Source organism: Perca flavescens, chromosome 14, assembly GCF_004354835.1.
Source record: "Perca flavescens isolate YP-PL-M2 chromosome 14, PFLA_1.0, whole genome shotgun sequence".
In the NCBI taxonomy this organism is placed as follows: Eukaryota; Metazoa; Chordata; class Actinopteri; order Perciformes; family Percidae; genus Perca; species Perca flavescens.
The window spans coordinates 4,736,799-4,755,822 of NC_041344.1; the positions used below are offsets into that span (position 1 = coordinate 4,736,799).

At 42.8% G+C, this 19,024-nt stretch overlaps 2 protein-coding genes across 2 annotated transcripts; one reads left to right on the plus strand and one right to left on the minus strand.

Annotated features, from left to right (window-relative positions):
• Nucleotides 1–1,276: 1,276 nt before the first annotated feature.
• LOC114568630 (uncharacterized) lies at nucleotides 1,277–17,926 on the minus strand. The gene is made up of 5 exons (XM_028598233.1): nucleotides 17,699–17,926; nucleotides 13,877–14,230; nucleotides 9,870–9,980; nucleotides 2,359–2,420; nucleotides 1,277–2,018 (listed from the first exon to the last, which is right to left on the minus strand). The coding sequence occupies exons 1-5, from the start codon at nucleotides 17,733–17,735 to the stop codon at nucleotides 1,872–1,874; spliced, it is 711 nt and encodes a 236-aa protein (XP_028454034.1). The 5' UTR covers nucleotides 17,736–17,926; the 3' UTR covers nucleotides 1,277–1,871.
• On the plus strand, nucleotides 3,405–6,726 carry LOC114568629 (uncharacterized). Its single transcript, XM_028598232.1, has 2 exons — nucleotides 3,405–3,987; nucleotides 6,047–6,726. Exons 1-2 carry the CDS (start codon nucleotides 3,649–3,651, stop codon nucleotides 6,551–6,553), a joined length of 846 nt encoding a protein of 281 aa, XP_028454033.1. The 5' UTR covers nucleotides 3,405–3,648; the 3' UTR covers nucleotides 6,554–6,726.
• Nucleotides 17,927–19,024: the final 1,098 nt, after the last annotated feature.

Here is a 19,024-nt window from a genome sequence, read left to right on the forward strand (position 1 = left end):
CTAAAAGCTACACATTCTATCGGTAGTCCATTGCTACTGGATTACAGGTTGGGTGTAATTGGCTACCAGATTGGGAGAAAGGGGGATAAAATCTGATACAAATTTATGAAAAAGGAAATGTGGGAACATAGGGCTGTGGGAACATAGGCAAGCTCCCATGTTAGCAGTACTTTGTTAGCATCATTTTCCTGCGCACCAGAAAGTATCTTTTGCACACGAGAAGTACGAGAAAAAATAAATCGTTCCCCACGTCCCTTTCAGGATATTAGCCTACTTGCTTTCTTGCTAAGAGTTAGATGACAAGATTAATACCAGACCTGAGCCGTTTCCTCAAATGAAATCCGTACAATGTCTGGAGAATCAGGTCCGAAGTTTGCGTTTCACACATGTAGCACACAACAGGAGATTGTCCGTGTCAGACGCATTTTAGTTTCGCATTGCCAGCTCTATCTCCACAGCACTGTGGAATAAGGTCTGGCTACACCACAGATGCATTCTGGGATAGGAGGAAAAAAACACTCTGGGTCAGAGAAACTTTCTCGTCACGAGATACTTCTTTCGAGAGCACACAAAAGATTATGAGGTTACTGTTAACCCAGAGCTTCTGCAGGTTTCACCAAGTCAAATTTAAGACTTTTTTTTTTAGACTTTTTAAGTCCATAATCAATAATATTAAAGACCTTTATCGCAACATCAACTAAGGCCTAAATAAAAATGTTTTCAAACCAGGTCACACTAAACTTGCACTGCCCCAAAGCTGAAGAATAAAATCCGTTCATGTCTGCGGTACAATCCGAAAGAGACTCGCGCCAATCACATGGAAGCTGAAAGCCTAGAACACAAAACTTCAGCAAATTTAAGACTTTTTAAGGCCTCAAATTTGGATTTTGAAATTTTAGACTTTTTAAGAATTTTTAAGACCCGGTGGAAAACCCTGTAACCAATTTTATGCTGTGGATGTGAAATATTAACTTTAGCCACATAACGTTAGCAGTACTTTGTTAGCATCATTTTGCGTCTAGCCTCGGATTGGTTTCTCGTGAGCACGAGATGCTTCCGCGTGCGTCTCCTGCTCACGTAAAGGTTTCTCGCGCGCAACAGAAAGTATCTCGTGCATACGAGAAGTAAAATAAAAAAGTAACTAATTCCCCATCTCCCTTTAGGGGCTCAGTACATAAAGGTCGGGTTGTAGAAATTAAACAAGACCGGAGCTTTTCTTATAACAATGTATTTATTAAAAATGAAAAAAAAAACAAGTGATATATTTACTGTTCATTTCTTTTTAATCTATACTCATTTTATTTATACTTTTTTATTGATCCCCAGTAGGGAAATTACAATTGTTGACAGATACTAAGCTACAGACACACAAATCACAGTGGATACTACATATTACTCCGATATACATGGTTTGTACAAATAAACTTTCTATCATTATATGTATCTAAAGTGGTACAGTGACATTTGACCATTCTTCTGTTGTGTTTACGTGTATGTAAACGATGTTCATTTGAACACATTTCACACAGTCTATTGCATTTTAATGTGAAAAGCTTATCAGTGAAATAGCTTAAAATATCACAGTTTAAAGAAAACTTACACTTACAGAGAGGACAGTTATTTCGTTTCTCCAGCATATTTTGGGGGGGGAAATAGTTCCTTAAATTAGCTTTAGAGAGCAATCAGTTATAGAAACTTGTATTTAAAAAAGAAAGTTTCCACTTGTTTAAAGAGCAGAAACAGTAAAAAAAATAAAATAAAAAGTAATTGTTTAAAAAAAAGCCACGTTTATAAAATCGCAAATGAATCATATTTGAAAGCAGAGAAATTTTTTCTTCTGTTAAAATCACAAATAACAACAGCGAGTCATTTTATCTGTTCCCGTGGGAACCGGTTGGGTTCTTGCGACTTGTCACTGCCGAGTACGTGACGTTCTCTTCGACCAATCCTGTCGCTCCTTGGCCCGAGGGGCGGGGCTTGTCTGCATGCTTCAGACTGGAATAGTGCAAAGACACTTCCTGCAGAGACAAGACACTAGTTAACCTCCACATTCACACAGGAAAACTCACATTCATATTAGATCAATTATTTAAGTTCAAGATCAATAAACCTATCTATATTTTTTTAAAACAACAAGTAGCTTGTGAAAAATCTGGGGCACGTTCAAGTTTACAACAGCGTGCAACATTTTGCTACGTTTTCCGTCCGTTCGTTTGAATGACATTTTTTTCTCAAAATGGAGGAAAAGAAGAAGGAAAGAAACAAAGGATAAAAGGACGGGAGGAAGAAAGACAGGAAGAGGGAAATAAATAAGCAAGGAAATAAACAAAGAATGAAAGGACAGAAGGATCTACACACCTCGGTGACGCTCTGCCTCGTGTTGCTTCTCATTGGATTACAGCAGCAAACAGCTGGTTTCCCTGGAGACAGAGAAGAGAGGGGGCGGTTAAGCACAAGGTGGAAAGATTACACCGGCAAAAACAGCTAATCTGCTGTTTGGATCTGGTTTAGGATTCAACAGCAGTTCATTGGCTCTGAATGTAGATGAAATATGAGAAGTGGCCGGGTTGGTTCAGTGGGTAGATCAGGCGCACATATACTCAGGAGGTTTATCTGATCTGTGACAATTTCTTGCATGTCTTCCCCCCCTCTCTCTCTCTCTCTCTTTTCTCCTTTCTCACCTAGCTGCCCTGTCAAAAATTAAAGGCGGAAAAGCCCAAAATATAATCTTACTTTTTTTTTTAAATGAGGAAAATTCTGAAACCATTCTTCTATTCCTCCCTTCTTTCATCCTTTCATTCCTTGTTTATTTCATTCTTTTCCTCCTTTCTTCAGTCCTTTTTTTCCTTGCTTATAACCTTCTTTTCCTCCTTCCTTTCGTCCTCTCATTCCTCATTTATTTTCTTCCTTTCCTCTGTCCTTTCTTTCCTTGTTAATAACCTTCTTTTCTTCCTTCCATCCTTTCAATCCTTGTTTATTTCCTTCTTCTTTTCCTTTCTTTATTACTTTCTTCTTCTTTTCCTCCTTTCTTCAGTCCTTTCTTTCCTTATTTCCTTCTTCCTGTCCTTTGTTTCCTTCTTTTCCTCCTTCCTTCCGTCCTTTCTTTCCTTGTTTATTACCTTCTTATTTTCCTTCTGTCCTTTCTTTCCTTGTTTACTTCCTTCTTCTTTTCCTTCTGTCCTTTCTTTCCTTGTTTATTTGATTCTCCCTGTCCTTTCATTCCTCATACATTTCCTTTCTTTTCCTCCTTCCTTCTGTCCTTTCTTTCCTTGTTTACTTCCTTCTGTCCTTTCTTTCCTTGTTTATTTGATTCTCCCTGTCCTTTCTGTCCTTTCATTCCTTGTATGTTTCCTTTCTTTTCCTCCGTCCTTTCATTCCTTATCTATGAGTATTGTGTGCATGACTAAGCCCCGCCCCTCAGAGCAGAGCCGGCTGTGACTCACACTCAGCTACTGAAAGTGAAAGCATGAAATTGAAACTTGGGCGAGTTGGTTGTGTCGACGCAGACAAAGTGGCTTCCACCTCTTCGCGTTCTACCTTTTCTTCAAGACAAAAAACAGCTCAACCTCTCAAGAAAAGAGCAGTTCCTTGACGTAGTAGTAGTAGTAAACGTGGTTGTTTCCTGCCTCCCTGTGCCTGTCAGCAGCCATGCCAGACAGACAGCTGTGTCTCGAGGCCCTGTCTGCCCTCTCCGGCTGTAACGTTGAGCCGACAGCGGGGGCCTCCCAGCTCACCCCGCAGGACTTTGTCAACATCGTGGCCCTCAAGGAGTTTTACAAGCAGGAGGGGTTCAAACAGCTGGAGTACCCGAGTCTGGGGACTTTGTCCCTGCAGGACGACGACGAGAAGGACTTGTACAGCTCCCCGCCGTGTCTGGCTGAAGGCCCGTCCACCGCCGGGCCGCAGCCCAGCCTCAGGACCACGGTGAAGATCAACCCGCAGGACTTCTTCGATCCGCAGTACGACTACGACTTCACCAACATCAAGGTGACGGCGCTTAGCTGCGCTTTCTCTCTTCCTTCCTTTCATTAGTTCGTTCGGATCGATAACACCAGAATGTATTTTATTGAGTAATCCACTTGTTTGCATGTCTCTCTCTTTTGTTTGAGCCCAAATGGCAACTGTGATGCTGGAAAACACTGAAAGGGAGGGAGGGAAGGAGAGGGGGAGAGGGAAGGATAAAGTAAGTGACAAGGGAGGGAGGGAGGGAGGGAGGGAGGAGGAACGGAGGAAGAGGGTAAGGGGAAGGAAGTAAGTGACAAGTGAGGGAGGGAGGGAGGGAGGGAGGGAGAGAGAGAGAGGGAGGGAGTAAAGGAGAGAGGGTAAGAAAGTGAGTTGAGAGGGAGAGATGGAGGCAAGATTGAGAGGGAGTAAATGAAAGAGAGAAGGAGTGATTGAGGGAGGGAGGGAAGGAAAGAGAGAGGAGGGAAGGAGAGAGGGAGGGAGGGAGATTGAGAGGGATTAAAGGAAAGAGAGGAAGACGAGAGGGAGTGAAGAGGGAGGAAGGGCAGAGAGAGAGGGAGGGAGGGAAGTAGAGAGAAAAGGGGGAAGGAGGGAGAGGAGTGAAGGAGTGAGGGAGGGAGGGAAAGACAGCAAGAAAGGAGTGAGTGAGGGAAGGAAAGACAGAGGGAGGGAGGGAGATTGAGAGGGATTAAAGGAAAGAGAGAAGGAAGGAGAGAGTGAGTGAGTGAAGAGGGAGAGAGGGAGGAAAGGAGTGAGGAGATGTGAGGAATATTTACTAGTACAGTGGAGAACAGTCATCTTAAAAGAATGGCTGTTCCTGGCAAAATAACACATAGTGATACACACACACACACACACACACACACACACACACACACACACACACACACACACACACACACACACACACACACACACACACACACACACACAAAGCACTGACATATAAGGCAGTTAAAGGTTATATTGACATAATGGAGGCACCAGACCGGTTTGAAATAGTTAGAATTCCTCTTAAGTAAACTGACACCATCCTCGTAAAGGAGTGGACAATAACCGGGGGGGAGGGAGAGTGGGAAATCTCTTTTCGGGGTGTTGTCCTCTACCATTGGACAGATCGAGGGGCCAGCCTATGCATCAACCAGGAAGCGCCAAAGTTTAAATTTCACATGGCATTAACATTTCCCTTTATGAGTTTTTTTTAACATTAATATGTGTTCCCAAAGCCTGCCTATGGTCCCCCCAGTGGCTAGAAAGTATTAGGGGACCCCTAAGGTCTATATAAAAGAGACTTCAGATACAGTATTAGGGGACCACTAAGGTCTATATAAAAGAGACTTCAGATACAGTATTAGGGGACCACTAAGGCCTATATAAAAGAGACTTCAGATACAGTATTAGGGGACCACTAAGGTCTATATAAAAGAGACTTCAGATACAGTATTAGGGGACCACTAAGGTCTATATAAAAGAGACTTCAGATACAGTATTAGGGGACCACTAAGGTCTATATAAAAGAGACTTCAGATACAGTATTAGGGGACCACTAAGGTCTATATAAAAGAGACTTCAGATACAGTATTAGGGGACCACTAAGGTCTATATAAAAGAGACTTCAGATACAGTATTAGGGGACCACTAAGGCCTATATAAAAGAGACTTCAGATACAGTATTAGGGGACCACTAAGGCCTATATAAAAGAGACTTCAGATACAGTATTAGGGGACCACTAAGGTCTATATAAAAGAGACTTCAGATACAGTATTAGGGGACCACTAAGGTCTATATAAAAGAGACTTCAGATACAGTATTAGGGGACCACTAAGGTCTATATAAAAGCATCCAAAGAGCACCATGTCATGGGACCTTTAAACCATGCCTGCCTCCCGCCTTAGTATTAACCAATCACAATAGCCTGCACATTTTCATATATTGAACTGTGACTGTTGAAACTGCACTCTTTGTGGGGCGAGAAGAGACAGAGGAAAGGAAGGAAGGAGGACGGGAGTAATCCCCAAGCATGTAGCAAAATAGCATTTCACCCCTGACCCTGTTGACCTGTGCCCCCCCCTTCTCCTCCAGGACGGCAGCAAGACATTCCTGCGCGGCAACGAACCGTACATCCGTCCCTGCGGCTGGAACCGCGCCGCGCTGCAGGTCGTGCGGAAGTACGACGGGGACACCTGGCTCGGGACGGGGAAGGACGCCTGGCCCGTCTCCTACCACGGACACAACATGGACGGCTCCCTGGGCATCATCCTGACCCACGGCGGGAGCCCCGGCGACGAGCCGTGCTTCCTGGACGCCGCCGCCGCTGTGCTGGTCAACGCCGAGACGAGGGGCAGAGGGGCGTACTCCACGCCGGACATCAAGCTGGCGGAGAAGTACTGCAAGAGGTTCAAGTCCAAAGTGGACGGGAAGACGTACAAAGCGGTTCTCCAGAACCGCATCAACCCGTCGAAGAGGGTGAAGTGCCAGCGGGAGGACATCTGGTTGGTCTACGTCCCCAAAGAGTGCAACGATGTCCAGGCGAGAGCCATCGTGCAGGAGTCCATCCGACCGTACGGGCTGCTGCTGCAGCTGGCGTGAGCACGAGTGATCAGTGCTCGATGGTGTTTTAGGTCCCCAACGTCGACTTCAAGGCACCTTGTCACGGCCCGATGTGAGTCGGGCATGCTCAGATTCAAACGGTTTACGGCATAACGCGTCTTACTGAAATTTGTGGAATCCATAAAATAACAAACGTTTCTCTTTACATACAATAACAGAAGATGGAAGTCATTTCAAAAACGTAGCTATCTATGATTGTTTGATTGCTAACGTTAGCTCAAAACGCCATTCAAGGGACAGCCTTTGTCGTGTTTGATTGCTAACTTGTAGCCAGCAGCAGCAGTTGCTAACGTTAGCTCATAGACCTCTTGGGGGCTACTTCTCGCAATGTGACGCATGCGCAACTCGCATCGGGCAGTGACACACCTAACGCTAGCCCTGCCCCTAACCATTGCCTAATCCTTGTGCATTCCAGACAGCGCTGCCTGGAAGGCAACGTTGGGGGCTTAAGACACCAAACACTGTTATCAGTAGGGCTGGGTTCAAATAGTCCATTCTCAAATTAAATTTAGTTTTTTTCTTTGTTTGAGTGATCTGTTATCGATTAATAAAATCCCCAAATCGATCTTTTGATATGTTTAATATATGTAATACCTGGTGAATTAAGTAAATTAAAAGGGGGATGGGGGGGTTACAACCCCACTAATAATCAAAACTGGCCAGTGCAAACCCCCCAAAAAACGACATTTGCTCCATAACTTGATGCAAAAAAGGCACAAATTGTTGCAGAACAATTCACCAGAAGGCAGGAAATGAAGTGTTTGATATGCTCAAAATTTCTATTTTTACTCAATAGTGGAGATCTCAAAATGTTATTGAATGAATGTTAATATTAATGAGTCAGAATCAAATCGATTTGGGAAACCATTGACGATACCCAGGCCCTATTTATCAGGGAAGTTAATTCAACCTAAAGTTTTCTCGATTATCAACATAAAACCTCACGTAAAACATGATTTACACCCTCCCACTGTGAACAAGTAAAGGCTCCTGATGCGGTTTTTGTTTATTAAGCGTGATTTATGCTTTGGCGTTAAATCTGCGATCTGAGATACTGACCCTACACCCTAATATTTGAAACATTGTCTTTTAAGAAGTCGACGCGCACACCAACGCACGCAAGTATAAACTTCCGGCCACTTACGTAGGCTGCGTGGAGCCTCTGCAGGACCATGGATCAAGATTTAGAGGGGTGTAAGAAAAACCCACGAACCAGTACAGCCTTTTTTCTTACATTTGATCAAAAATAATGCTGCTTCTCCCTCTTTACCATACAGTGCTGATCCATTTGTCCGAACGAGGCTTCTATCGCTCCACTTTATTCCTATGGGTGACGTCAAGTGACTTTAACGCGCCCACAAAAGCATCCCGGGAAGGCTGCGCATCCAAAAAGCTGGCCCATGCCCATCTTTATGCAAATTAATCCATTGACCGTGACGCGACTATCCAGTAGACGAAAATCTTTCCAACTGACCTTTGTCGATCTGAAATGAAGAGACCGATTCAGCAATTGTACGGCCCATTTCTCGCTTAAAATGTTTTCAGAAACACGTTTCGGTGACCTATTTTCGTAAAATACGAGATCGTATTCCGAACTGGCCGCCACGGTTGAAATTCTCGAGCAGCCAGTCCCACATGACACATTCATCCAATCAGCTGCCGGTCAAGAGCGTGGAGCATCAACCACGGATGTAGCAGCATCAAAGTCCCGCAACACACACCTGCCCGAACCAATCACGAGTCAATCCCAGCTGTCAATCATGACATTTCAACCTGCTTTTATAGCATCAAGTAACTAATAAAAAACAAACTAATCAGAAAAATTAACGCTTGAACAAACACCAGTGTGATCAGATCTACCCGAAATGACAGAAACCATCTTTGGGCGATCCAGATGTTTTGGCTTCACTTATACAGTCTCTGCATCAACCCGCCCGCTCTCAAATGGCAACCTTACTTCACTGCCTGACTGGATTAAGGACTTCCTGCTGACCTACTTACCCTAAACTGCCTTATTTTGACTTTTAAACAAGCTCTGTAGAAATCAATGTTTGTTTTGCATACAGCATTGTTACTATTGATGGGAGTAACTACTTGAAAATAAAAAAAAACTGTGTAACTGTATAAACTGCTGGGTGGCTTAATATCACATCATAATTTGTTACGTTGTATTAATAATTTGATTCTGCAAAGTAAGAAAAGCTGTCAGATCAATGTGGTAAAGTAGAATAGAATAACTGTTTTACACACAGCATTGTTGAGTAACTACTTGAAAATTAAAAAAAAAAGTAAATTAACATGCAGCTGTGAATCCTTCTGTGTACATTGAACATTAATCTGAGCGGCAGTTGAGCTCTCTACATGATGTGTTCAAATGCAAAATAAGACAACCTAACAAACAGCTTCACATTGTGCTTCAAGTGCAGTATCGAGTGCATGTACTGAGTACTTACAACCACTGGGTGGGGACACTGTCCTCACTTTCACTGTCTAAACTTTTGGTCCTCACAAAGGTAGAGGTAGAGGACACACACACACACACACACACACACACAGACAGACACACACACACAGCGCTGCAAGCACACACACAGGAATATTTCCCCACACACACACACACAGCTGCAAGCACACACACAGGAATATTTCCACACACACACACACACACATGCAGAGCTGCAACACACACACACAGGAATATTTCCTACACACACACACACACACACAGAGCTGCTGGCACACACACACAGGATTATTTCCTACACACACACACACACACACACACACACACACACACACACACACACACACAGCACACACACACAGACAGGAACACACACACACACACACACACACACACACACACACACAGAGCTGCAGGCACACACACACAGGATTATTTCCTACACACACACACACACACACACACACACACACTGCACACACACACACACACACACACACACACACACACACACACACACACACACACACATGTCTGTATTACTATCTTTGTGGGGACTTGTCATTGACATAATGCATTCCCTAGCCCCTTACCCTAACCTTAACCATCACAACTAAATGCCTAACCTTAACCCTTACCCTCACCCTAACCATAACCTAATTCTAACCCTAATCCTAAAACCAAGTCTTAACCCTCAAACAGCCCTTTAAACTTGTGGAGACCAGCATTTTGGTCCCCATGAGGCTGTGCAGACCCCACAAGTATACTGTAGTCCCCGGTTTTTGGACCCCACGAATATAGTAAAACGGGTACACACACACACACACACACCTGAGCACAGGTAGAATCCAACGATGAAGAGGAAACAGAGGACGAGTAAAGCAGGAAGAAGGCAGATCCCCAGACTCCAACATGGCTGCCTGGCTGACTCCCCGTCAACTCCTGGAACACAACAACACAGCAGCAGTTAACTGACTGATGACTTTTCCACTTCGCTTCTTTCGTTATGACTATTTGTAACAGTTTTGGAAATATTAGCGCTGCAGTACTCATTATTGTTTTCATGTGAAATTTTATTTTTAGAAACATCTCACAGCTTTAAGACAACCCAGGCTCACGGCAGTTGGTGAAATGGTCATGTTATTTTTAATCTATCGATTTGTTTACATGGACACGTTAATCTCGTTTTTCGTGGTGGTCAGCACTAGAGCATGGATACCCGAACCGAGCCTGTCGGCCGGGCCGGGTTCGGTTGGATATTTAGTAATGATGTTCTTGTCGGACTCGGTCACATAAGGCATTGAACATTTTAAAATAAACAGCTTATTATGTAGGTGCACGCCTGTGTAACGTGCGCTTGTTGCCACCGTGTGCGCTGATGCGCTCATCTGTTGACATTTCCGAATGCCTTCCTACAGTTGCTTAATAAAAGATTTCCACATAAACAGACGTACACGTGTCATTAGTATGAGGGGAATAAAACGAGATTTTAACTGTGTCGGGATCGGACATAAATATCTTAATGCCTGTCGGGCTCGGGCCGGGATCGGACTGAAAATTTGGCCCGATCAGTACTCTAGTCAGCACGTAATGGGAAGCATCGCTATGGAGGTTGGGTTTAAGAAAAGAAGGGGAGAACGGGGAAAGGAAACGTCCCACGCGGGACACGATCCGCGGTCTCCTGGGTGAACGTCCTGTATTGTATGACCCATCCACCCCTCCCCCACACCCCCAACCAACCTCTCTGAGCGGATTTTCAACATTTCATACTATTCGCTACCGTAGTCGTAGCCTGGATGCCAGCCGAACTTAGCCCCGCCCACAACATTCAAGGTCGGGAAGTTCACATTCTGACTAGAATCTGAGTATGACCACGTCAGGCTACCGTAGTCGTGCTGTGATCACGAAAGACGCTTCCCATTGAAATACATTAGTTTAAAAAAACGTTCTGACCACCAAAAAAAAAGACAAACATGTCCGTGTACACAAATCAATAGATAAAATAACGTGACTCTTTCGCAAACTGCCATGACACTGGGTTGTTTAAGAAGTTTTTAATGCAACCGTCCACACTTCACATGAAACATGTAGAAATAAAATGCTGCTCGGATGAATCAAAATGTCATTGACTTTGAATACTGCAACTGGAGTAAGAGTACTACTGTAAATCAGGAGCTATAAACATAGATGATAAGATTAGATTCAACTTTATTGTCATTGCACATGTCACAAGCACAGAGCAACAAAATGTAGTTAGTGTCTAACCAGAAGTGCTTTAAGCAGTGATTAAATAAGATATTTAAATAGCATATGCTACAGTGTGCAAGATATGAATGATATATAAGTAAACAGATATGTGTCTATATGAATGTCTATTACTACAGCTATGTACAGGCTATGAACAGACTAGGACTATGGTAATACAGAATAACTAGACAGTATGTACAGCGGTGCAAATTGGGAGTATTGGAGGGCTAATACAATATGTACAGTGATTATACAATATGTCCCGTAGCAGTAATAGGCTACATACTATCCTACTACCCTAAGGGTAATGGGTCTGTGACAACTATGTGGGATATTGCATTTGTCCTGAGATTTAATATTGCAAAAATTGCGCAGCAGTAGAGTGAAGTAGTGAGATTTATTGCACGTTTAATCACAATGAATTGTTCAGTGTTTTATTTAGTTGTGGCAGGGAAATCAACTGTTATAGAAGCATGTTTGATGTGTAGTGCTACTGTCCCCTCTGCTGCGTCTGTACGTGCAGTGAGTCCCTAAGGATGTTCCCGGCATCGGTGTGTGTGTGTGTGTGTGTGTGTGTGTGTGTGTGTGTGTGTGTGTGTGTGTGTGTGTATTGTGTCCATGGAGGGAAGCTTGGTCCCAATAATCCTCATAGATAAATATCTGATGTAACACAAACTCACCTTTGTAGTGATGGCCCTGTGGCTCAGGATTTATGTAACGTTTTCTCAGAATTGTTGGTGTCTTTCTAGTTAGGCTACATAATTCAGTTTTTCCGTGTCTCACGATGGTCCAAAATGATGTTAAAATGCACAGTTAGACCAGTAGAATAACGTTTAAAAGGATTTCTATAATCTTGTGTTGTCTTCCCATCGACCATGAACTTTTGTCACTTTTTAAAACGTTTGTCACTTTTTTTCCAACACATTTTTAAATGTATGGTCAATAAACCTAACTTACATGACATTATACCACATTTTTGAGTTAAAAAAAGCAGACATTATGAATTATTTTTACTAATAGTTAAGATCAGAGGATGTTGTGGTGGATCACAGACTCTAGTCAGGATACGGTTTTCAAACCATTTAAAAGTTTTTTTTTTTAAATGCTATAAAATTGAATAAAAACACCCAAAAATAATAATAATTTTTGTTTAAATGTTGTATGGGTTCCATACCCATAACCCATGTTATTGTTGGGCAATTTGGTTCAAAGAAACCCATATTTCTGATATAAACAATTTGTCAAATTTGACCCGAGGACAACAGGAGGGTTAAAAGAATTTCGTTAAAAAAGCCCTGATCCTTAGAATCGTCCCGGATATAAAAAAATCTATTCCAAACCTAATCCAGTGCAGAGAGGAAAAGACGGTTGATAAAGTGCTGCTCACTTCATGAACTGGCGTCAACCTCAAGCTAACCACTGATGACAAATCAGCAAATTTCCTCTCAAGCCCCCACCACTGAAACCACTGCTTTCCACAGAAACGTCTGCACGGCTGTTAGGTCAGCTGAGCGGCAGCCCTTTATTCAGCCTTCAACGTGTTGCTATTTTCAAACCTATTATTAGTTTCTGTGAGGAAATTAGATCGCTTGTTTTGTTAGTTGACACTAAAGTGTGCGGCTTCGTCCAAAACCAATGTGTCTCCATCGTTGTTCAAACCAACAGACTGTTATTTCAAGTTCATATACTACACTACATATGCCGGACTCAATTTTGGGGAAGTGTGCAGAAACATGGAGTGATTTGAGTTTCACTCAAACAACATGTAACCTTTCAGCGAAGAGTTGACACAATATAAAGTCGAAATATATTCATACAGCAGAGACTTTTTTTGCACGTTGCATTATTTTCTTCATATCATGCAGCCCTAATCGATACTCTGTGTATCGAAACAGTATTAGGGACTGTTCGTTATTTATTTCAGGGGCCACCGGAGGAATTTTGGGACCTTTAGTGAAAATAGACATGACCCTCCCCTCGCCAGTAATAATTTTTCTATGACCCTCCAAAACGACTTTGAAAAAAGGGATGAGCGTCCCCCAACAATTTATCAATACCTAAATATATACAGATTACCATTGTTTTTTACAGCCATGACATACTTGACTAAACCTTTGCATTCTCATCTGACGCATCCCACTCCTCTGTTATGGTGTGGTGGCCATTTCAGTAGATTTACTCACTAATGTTGTTGTGGAAACACAAGCATGGAAACTAAATGCACACTTCCTGCATTACTGCATTACTTCAAATACTAAGTTACTCCTCTAGTAAACAAGTATTCACATGAAATATGAAATGTTCGAGACTGAGGGCTACATGGAAAAATATGCACCAAATCAAAAGCCACTTTGAAATTTTGCTGTTTCTATGAATACAAAAGTTGGGTGACCCCCACCTCTGGACTAAAAAATGTTGGATGACCCTCCCCTCAACAAAGAATAAAAAGACATGACCCTCCCCTATTTTCCTCCGGTGGTCCATTCCATAAATACCGAACGGTCCCTTACCACAGAAAATATTGCGATACTCTACCGTATCGACCCCGCCGCCCCCCACCCCCAACCCTAGTAAATAAATGACGTTCTTACCGCCAACCACCAGATTGATTCCTCTGTTAAGACACACGGCTCCTGAGCACCGTCCGATGCAGAAGTAGAGCCCGGCTTCCTGCTCCCCCACCTCCAGGATCTCCAGACCGCGTCCGGCTCCGTCGAGGCTCTGGAAGCGGCCGACATCCGCGGCGTGAGGGGTGACCAAGACCTCTCCGAATTTGGATTCTGCGACCGTGAGCAGAGGCACCAGCTGGTCAGAGCGCAGGAGGTACCAGGTGATCTCTCCGTCGGACGTCAGGTTGCAGGGGAGCGAGACCTTCTGTCCCGCCGGGACCACCAGGGCGGGGCGGGGGACGGGCAAGGCTGCCGACAGGTGACATCCCGCGACACCTGAGGAGAGCGGGACAGGTGAGGAGAGAGGTCAGAGAGAAAGACACTTTGGTGTCAGTTCAAAGGAAATCTCTGTAGAAAACTGCTCTTTAAAATGTAACTGTTATTCTCTTTTTTAAATGCTGCCTTTAATGTTCAATTCAATGTTCAATTTCTTCAACTTATTTATTTCCACTTGTCTTAAATTCATCTAGCAATTTGTTGTATTTTATAGGAACACTGAAAGCAGCAGAAAGGCAGAACTGCGTACACTTTAACACCCGTTTCTATATCGCAGGTAATATCGTTATCGCGATATTTAGCGTTATCGTGTATCGCAATTTCCCCTCATATCGTGCAGCCCTACTTGGGACCCTTCTTCAGTTTATAGTCAACAATTTCTACAATATAGGGCTCATTTAAGTCCCACCCCAGCAGGAGGGGTCGCCAACTCTCTGCTCTCTGTTGTCTTGTACTGCGTGAAGGTTTCCGCCTCTCAATTCCATCAGCTAGCTGCACGATATGAGGAAACTATCTAATTGTTTTTATTTTTATTGATATTCACGATATTAGATGGAATTTTGACAATCGTTATTCTCATTTTCATAGTGCTGTCAAACAATAACAATATTTAATTGCGATTAATCGCATTAATGTCATAGTTAACTCGCAATTAATCGCACATTTTTATCTATTCTAAATGTCCCTTGATTTCTCTTTGTTCCATTATTTTTTCACATTTTATTGCTCTTATCAACATGGAAAAGTGGATCGGCTTGCTTTGTGCTTTTGTCGCCTGGCTTTGACGAGGGGGCGGAGAATTGGCATCAGCTGTGTGCTCGGCCATCAAGTGGTATTTCAGACTGGACGTGCTGCGATGATGGCTCAGTTCACAACGACAAAACACACAGATCACTTTGGTCTGGTCAATGGAACCATTTGGGAACTTTTTAAAAGTAAACTTTCCATTCAGAATCTTATTGGCATCCATTTCGGCGTCTCGCGCTCGCCATCCAGTCAAAACGTAACGTTAGCCTACTACTCTTTGGCCGGCTCGCAAGCCCAAACAAGGGTGTACGGCATGCCTGTTGTTAAGTTTCCGGTCTAGCTAGATCCGGTGTGGTGTTGTAGTTTTTCTAACGTTACTAGTTGTTGCAACAGCATGTGAAAAAAACTACAAAGTTTGCTAGGCCAAAAAGAACGTTGATCTCGCTATAATGAATTTCCCATTAAAATTGGTTTGCATTAACGCCGTTAATAACGCGTTTAACTGACAGTACTAATATATATATAAAAATTTAAAATGATTATAGTGTGATTTTAGCGAGGATCTATACAATACAAATACATTTATTTTATTCTGTACAATACGCTTTGTAGTTTGACACATAGTTTGCCTTTAAAGCAACAATAGAGCACTTTTCCCGCTTCGGTCCCCCTACAGGTTGGAAGTGGGATTGTCCGTTACATTACATTATGCAAGTTTGCCAGATCGGGTTGCGGATCTGTAGTTCGAATGAGACATAACGACAGCGGTGATGGACAATTCCTGTAGGGGGACAGAAGTGGGAAAAGTTCTCTAGTTTTGCTTTAACAAATGTAACAAATAACAAATTGTGCCCCCTTGCAATTTGGATATTTCACTAGGCCATATTGGTGGTGGTGATGGTGCAGTGGAAATGACACATGCCTTTGGTGTGGGAGATCTGGGTTTGATTCCTACTGCGATACATCAACCAATGTGTCCCTGAGCAAGACACTTAACCCCTAGTTGCTGCAGAGGTGTCCAACCTCTGATATATAGCAATTGTAAGTCGCTTTGATAAAAGCCCTGGGGTTAGAAAAAACTAAACCGTGCGCACAGATTTATAGTCTGTGCTCTTGGTTTTATAAACGTAAGCAAAATTAGAAAAGATATTCACAGATTTGAACTTCTGGGATCAATTCTCTATAGCGCAATGTTATTAAAGGTCCCATGGCATGAAAATTTCACTTTTTTAGGTTTTTTTAACATTAATATGACTGCATATAGTCCCCCAGTGGCTAGAAATGGTGATAGGTGCAAACCGAGCCCTGGGTATCCTGCTTTGCCTTTGAGAAAATGAAAGCTCAGATGGGCCAATCTGGACTCTTGCTCCTTATGATGTCATAAGGGGAAAGGTTACCTCCCCTTTCTCTGCTTTGCCCGCCCAGAGAATTTGGCCCACCCATGAGAGAGAGAGAGAGAGAGAGAGAGACATTATGGCTTTCAAACGAGCAAAGTGGCAGTTGGTCAAGGCCACAGATACAGTATTAGGGGACCACTAAGGTCTATATAAAAACATCCAAAGAGCACCATGTCATGGGACCTTAAAATCACAAACAACGCATCTTTCCTAAAGTAAGGTAAACAACGAGCTACAAACTCATTTTCATCAAAACGAGCCGTCCTCCGACCTGGAGAAATAACATTATTGGTCTCTATGAGCAGCCGGCGGCGAGACTGCAGTCAGTCAGACCGGGCATGTTTAGGGATCATCTACAAAACTACAACACCTACACAAAAATATCTATTAATTTAATGATTAAGTAAAGTAGTGTCTCCAAACTTATTTTTTTAAAGTAAGTGCTGTAGTACAACTACAAGGAGACAAGTTATAATTGAGGTAAGTTTGGAGACACTACCTTATTTAAACATTAAATTAATATAGTTTTATGTCGGTGTTGTAGTTTGTAGACGGCCCCTAAGCACTCGTCTCACTGCAGTCTCGCCGCCGGCTGCTCATAGACACCAATAATGTATAACATTTCGCTATAGAAAATTTATCCCAGAAGTTCAAATATGTAAATATCATTCTAATTTTGCTTACGTTTATAAAACCGAGAGCATGGGTTATGAAGCTGTGCGTACAGTTTATAAAACCGAGGGAACAGATTTTTTTATCAGCTGTCCCCAGGGGGCTGTGTATCAGCTAAATGACATGTAATGTAATGAAATGTAATGTAATATTTCCATTTCGATAAAATTGTGATTAACTGCGCAGCCCTAAAAAAAGCCTAAAGCCTCAGTGGGACTGCAGGAGCCAGCTGTAGCACAGAGACATGGGCGTGTACTCTGAAAGCCAGAGGCTACGAAAAGAAGTCCCACAGTGGACCAGATGTCCCAGCTCAGACCCGCCACTGTGTTTTCTTTCAGTTTAGTTTTTGGTTATTTTACCACGGTGTGACTTCACCAAAACCACCACCTGATTCATGAATCAAAATTATGACCACAAACAAATAAACAAACCAGACACGATATATATATATATATATTTAAAAAAGAAACAATACTCTTCTAAATGTAGCTTATCCCAAAAGCTCTTACATTTCTGCACACAGCATTGTGAGAGTCATTGACACACCCTTGAATTTAATATCCAAAGTGAGCATGGGAAGCATTGTGCCCTGCCTGTCTGCATTTAAATCAACACATATTATAAATGAAAACGAAATAATTCAGTAACTTACAAATGAAAGTGAGGATCCGTGTGACACCTGCCATCATTTAGTGAAACAATGTATTCTCCAAGCTGCAGGAGCACGAGGTCTGAACACTTCACTAAGGGAACAATCAGTGATTTAAGTGGGAGGAAGTGAGCAGGGACTTTATTATGCAGCAGGACAGACAGACAGAAAGTAGAGACCACCAGAATCTTTAGAAAACGGAAGACTCAAGATTTTCCACTAAGCATACCGTAGACGCAGACCCGCGTGCGCGCGCGCACACACACACACACACACACACACACACACACACACACACACACACACACACACACAGAGCGGCAAACAAACACACGCACAGAGCTGCAAACACACACGCACGCGCGCGCACACACACACACACAGTATGTGTATTGGCTATAAGTTTCAGCCGTTTAGGTTTCGTTTCTGCGGAGATCCGTCAAGTTGTATCTGCAAACGTCATAAAACCGGGAAATCCTTCAAAATAAAAGCCTTGTGGTTTTAAGGAGGCGAGAAATAAAAATACTTTAACCTCGTGAGAAAAAGAAGAGCTTGTTGGCTCAACACAGGGAGAGTAAAAAAGTTAAAAAAAATCCCTGAAAACAAAATATCAAAGTATGTTTTTCTTTCTTTACATTTCTGGGACGTTAGAACTATGAATAGCCTACACAATTTATATTAAAATGGAATGATGGAAAAACAAAATAACAAGCCTACCTGTTGCCAAGGGGAACTGTCAGTACCCGATCCGTTCCACCTGCACAATCCGTTCTGCGCATGTGCAAGATGTTCACGCGTGCGCAGATGATAATACAGTTTTACGACCTGCCCGATCTGTTCCACGCTAGCCTCCACCCAAGCTAACGTTAGTTTAGCTAACAGCTAATTCGGCTAACTGCTAGCCGACAAATAACGCATGCGCAGAACGGATCGTGCAGGCAGAACGGGCAGCTAGATTCAGTCTAAAATAACGTTAAGTCAAACATAATGGGAAAAGCAGGCTACAGCAAAATTAAGACTTTAAAGTAACAATAAAGACAAGTATTGAGTGATTGTATTTTAAATGAGCACAAGTAAAGCAGAACTGACGTAACAGCTGTTATATATGTTAACGTTTGTTTTGAAGTTTTATTTTGAGGGTCTTTTAAAAGTTTGCATGCTGTCTCAGCTAGTGGTTAGCCGAATTAGCTGTTAGCTAAACTAACGTTAGCTTAACTGTGGAGGCTGACGGATGGCAGACCGCTACAATCAGCTAGCGGTTAGCCAAATGAGCTATTAGCTAAACTAACGTTAGCTTCCCGGTGGAGGCTAGTGTGGGAACAGATCGGG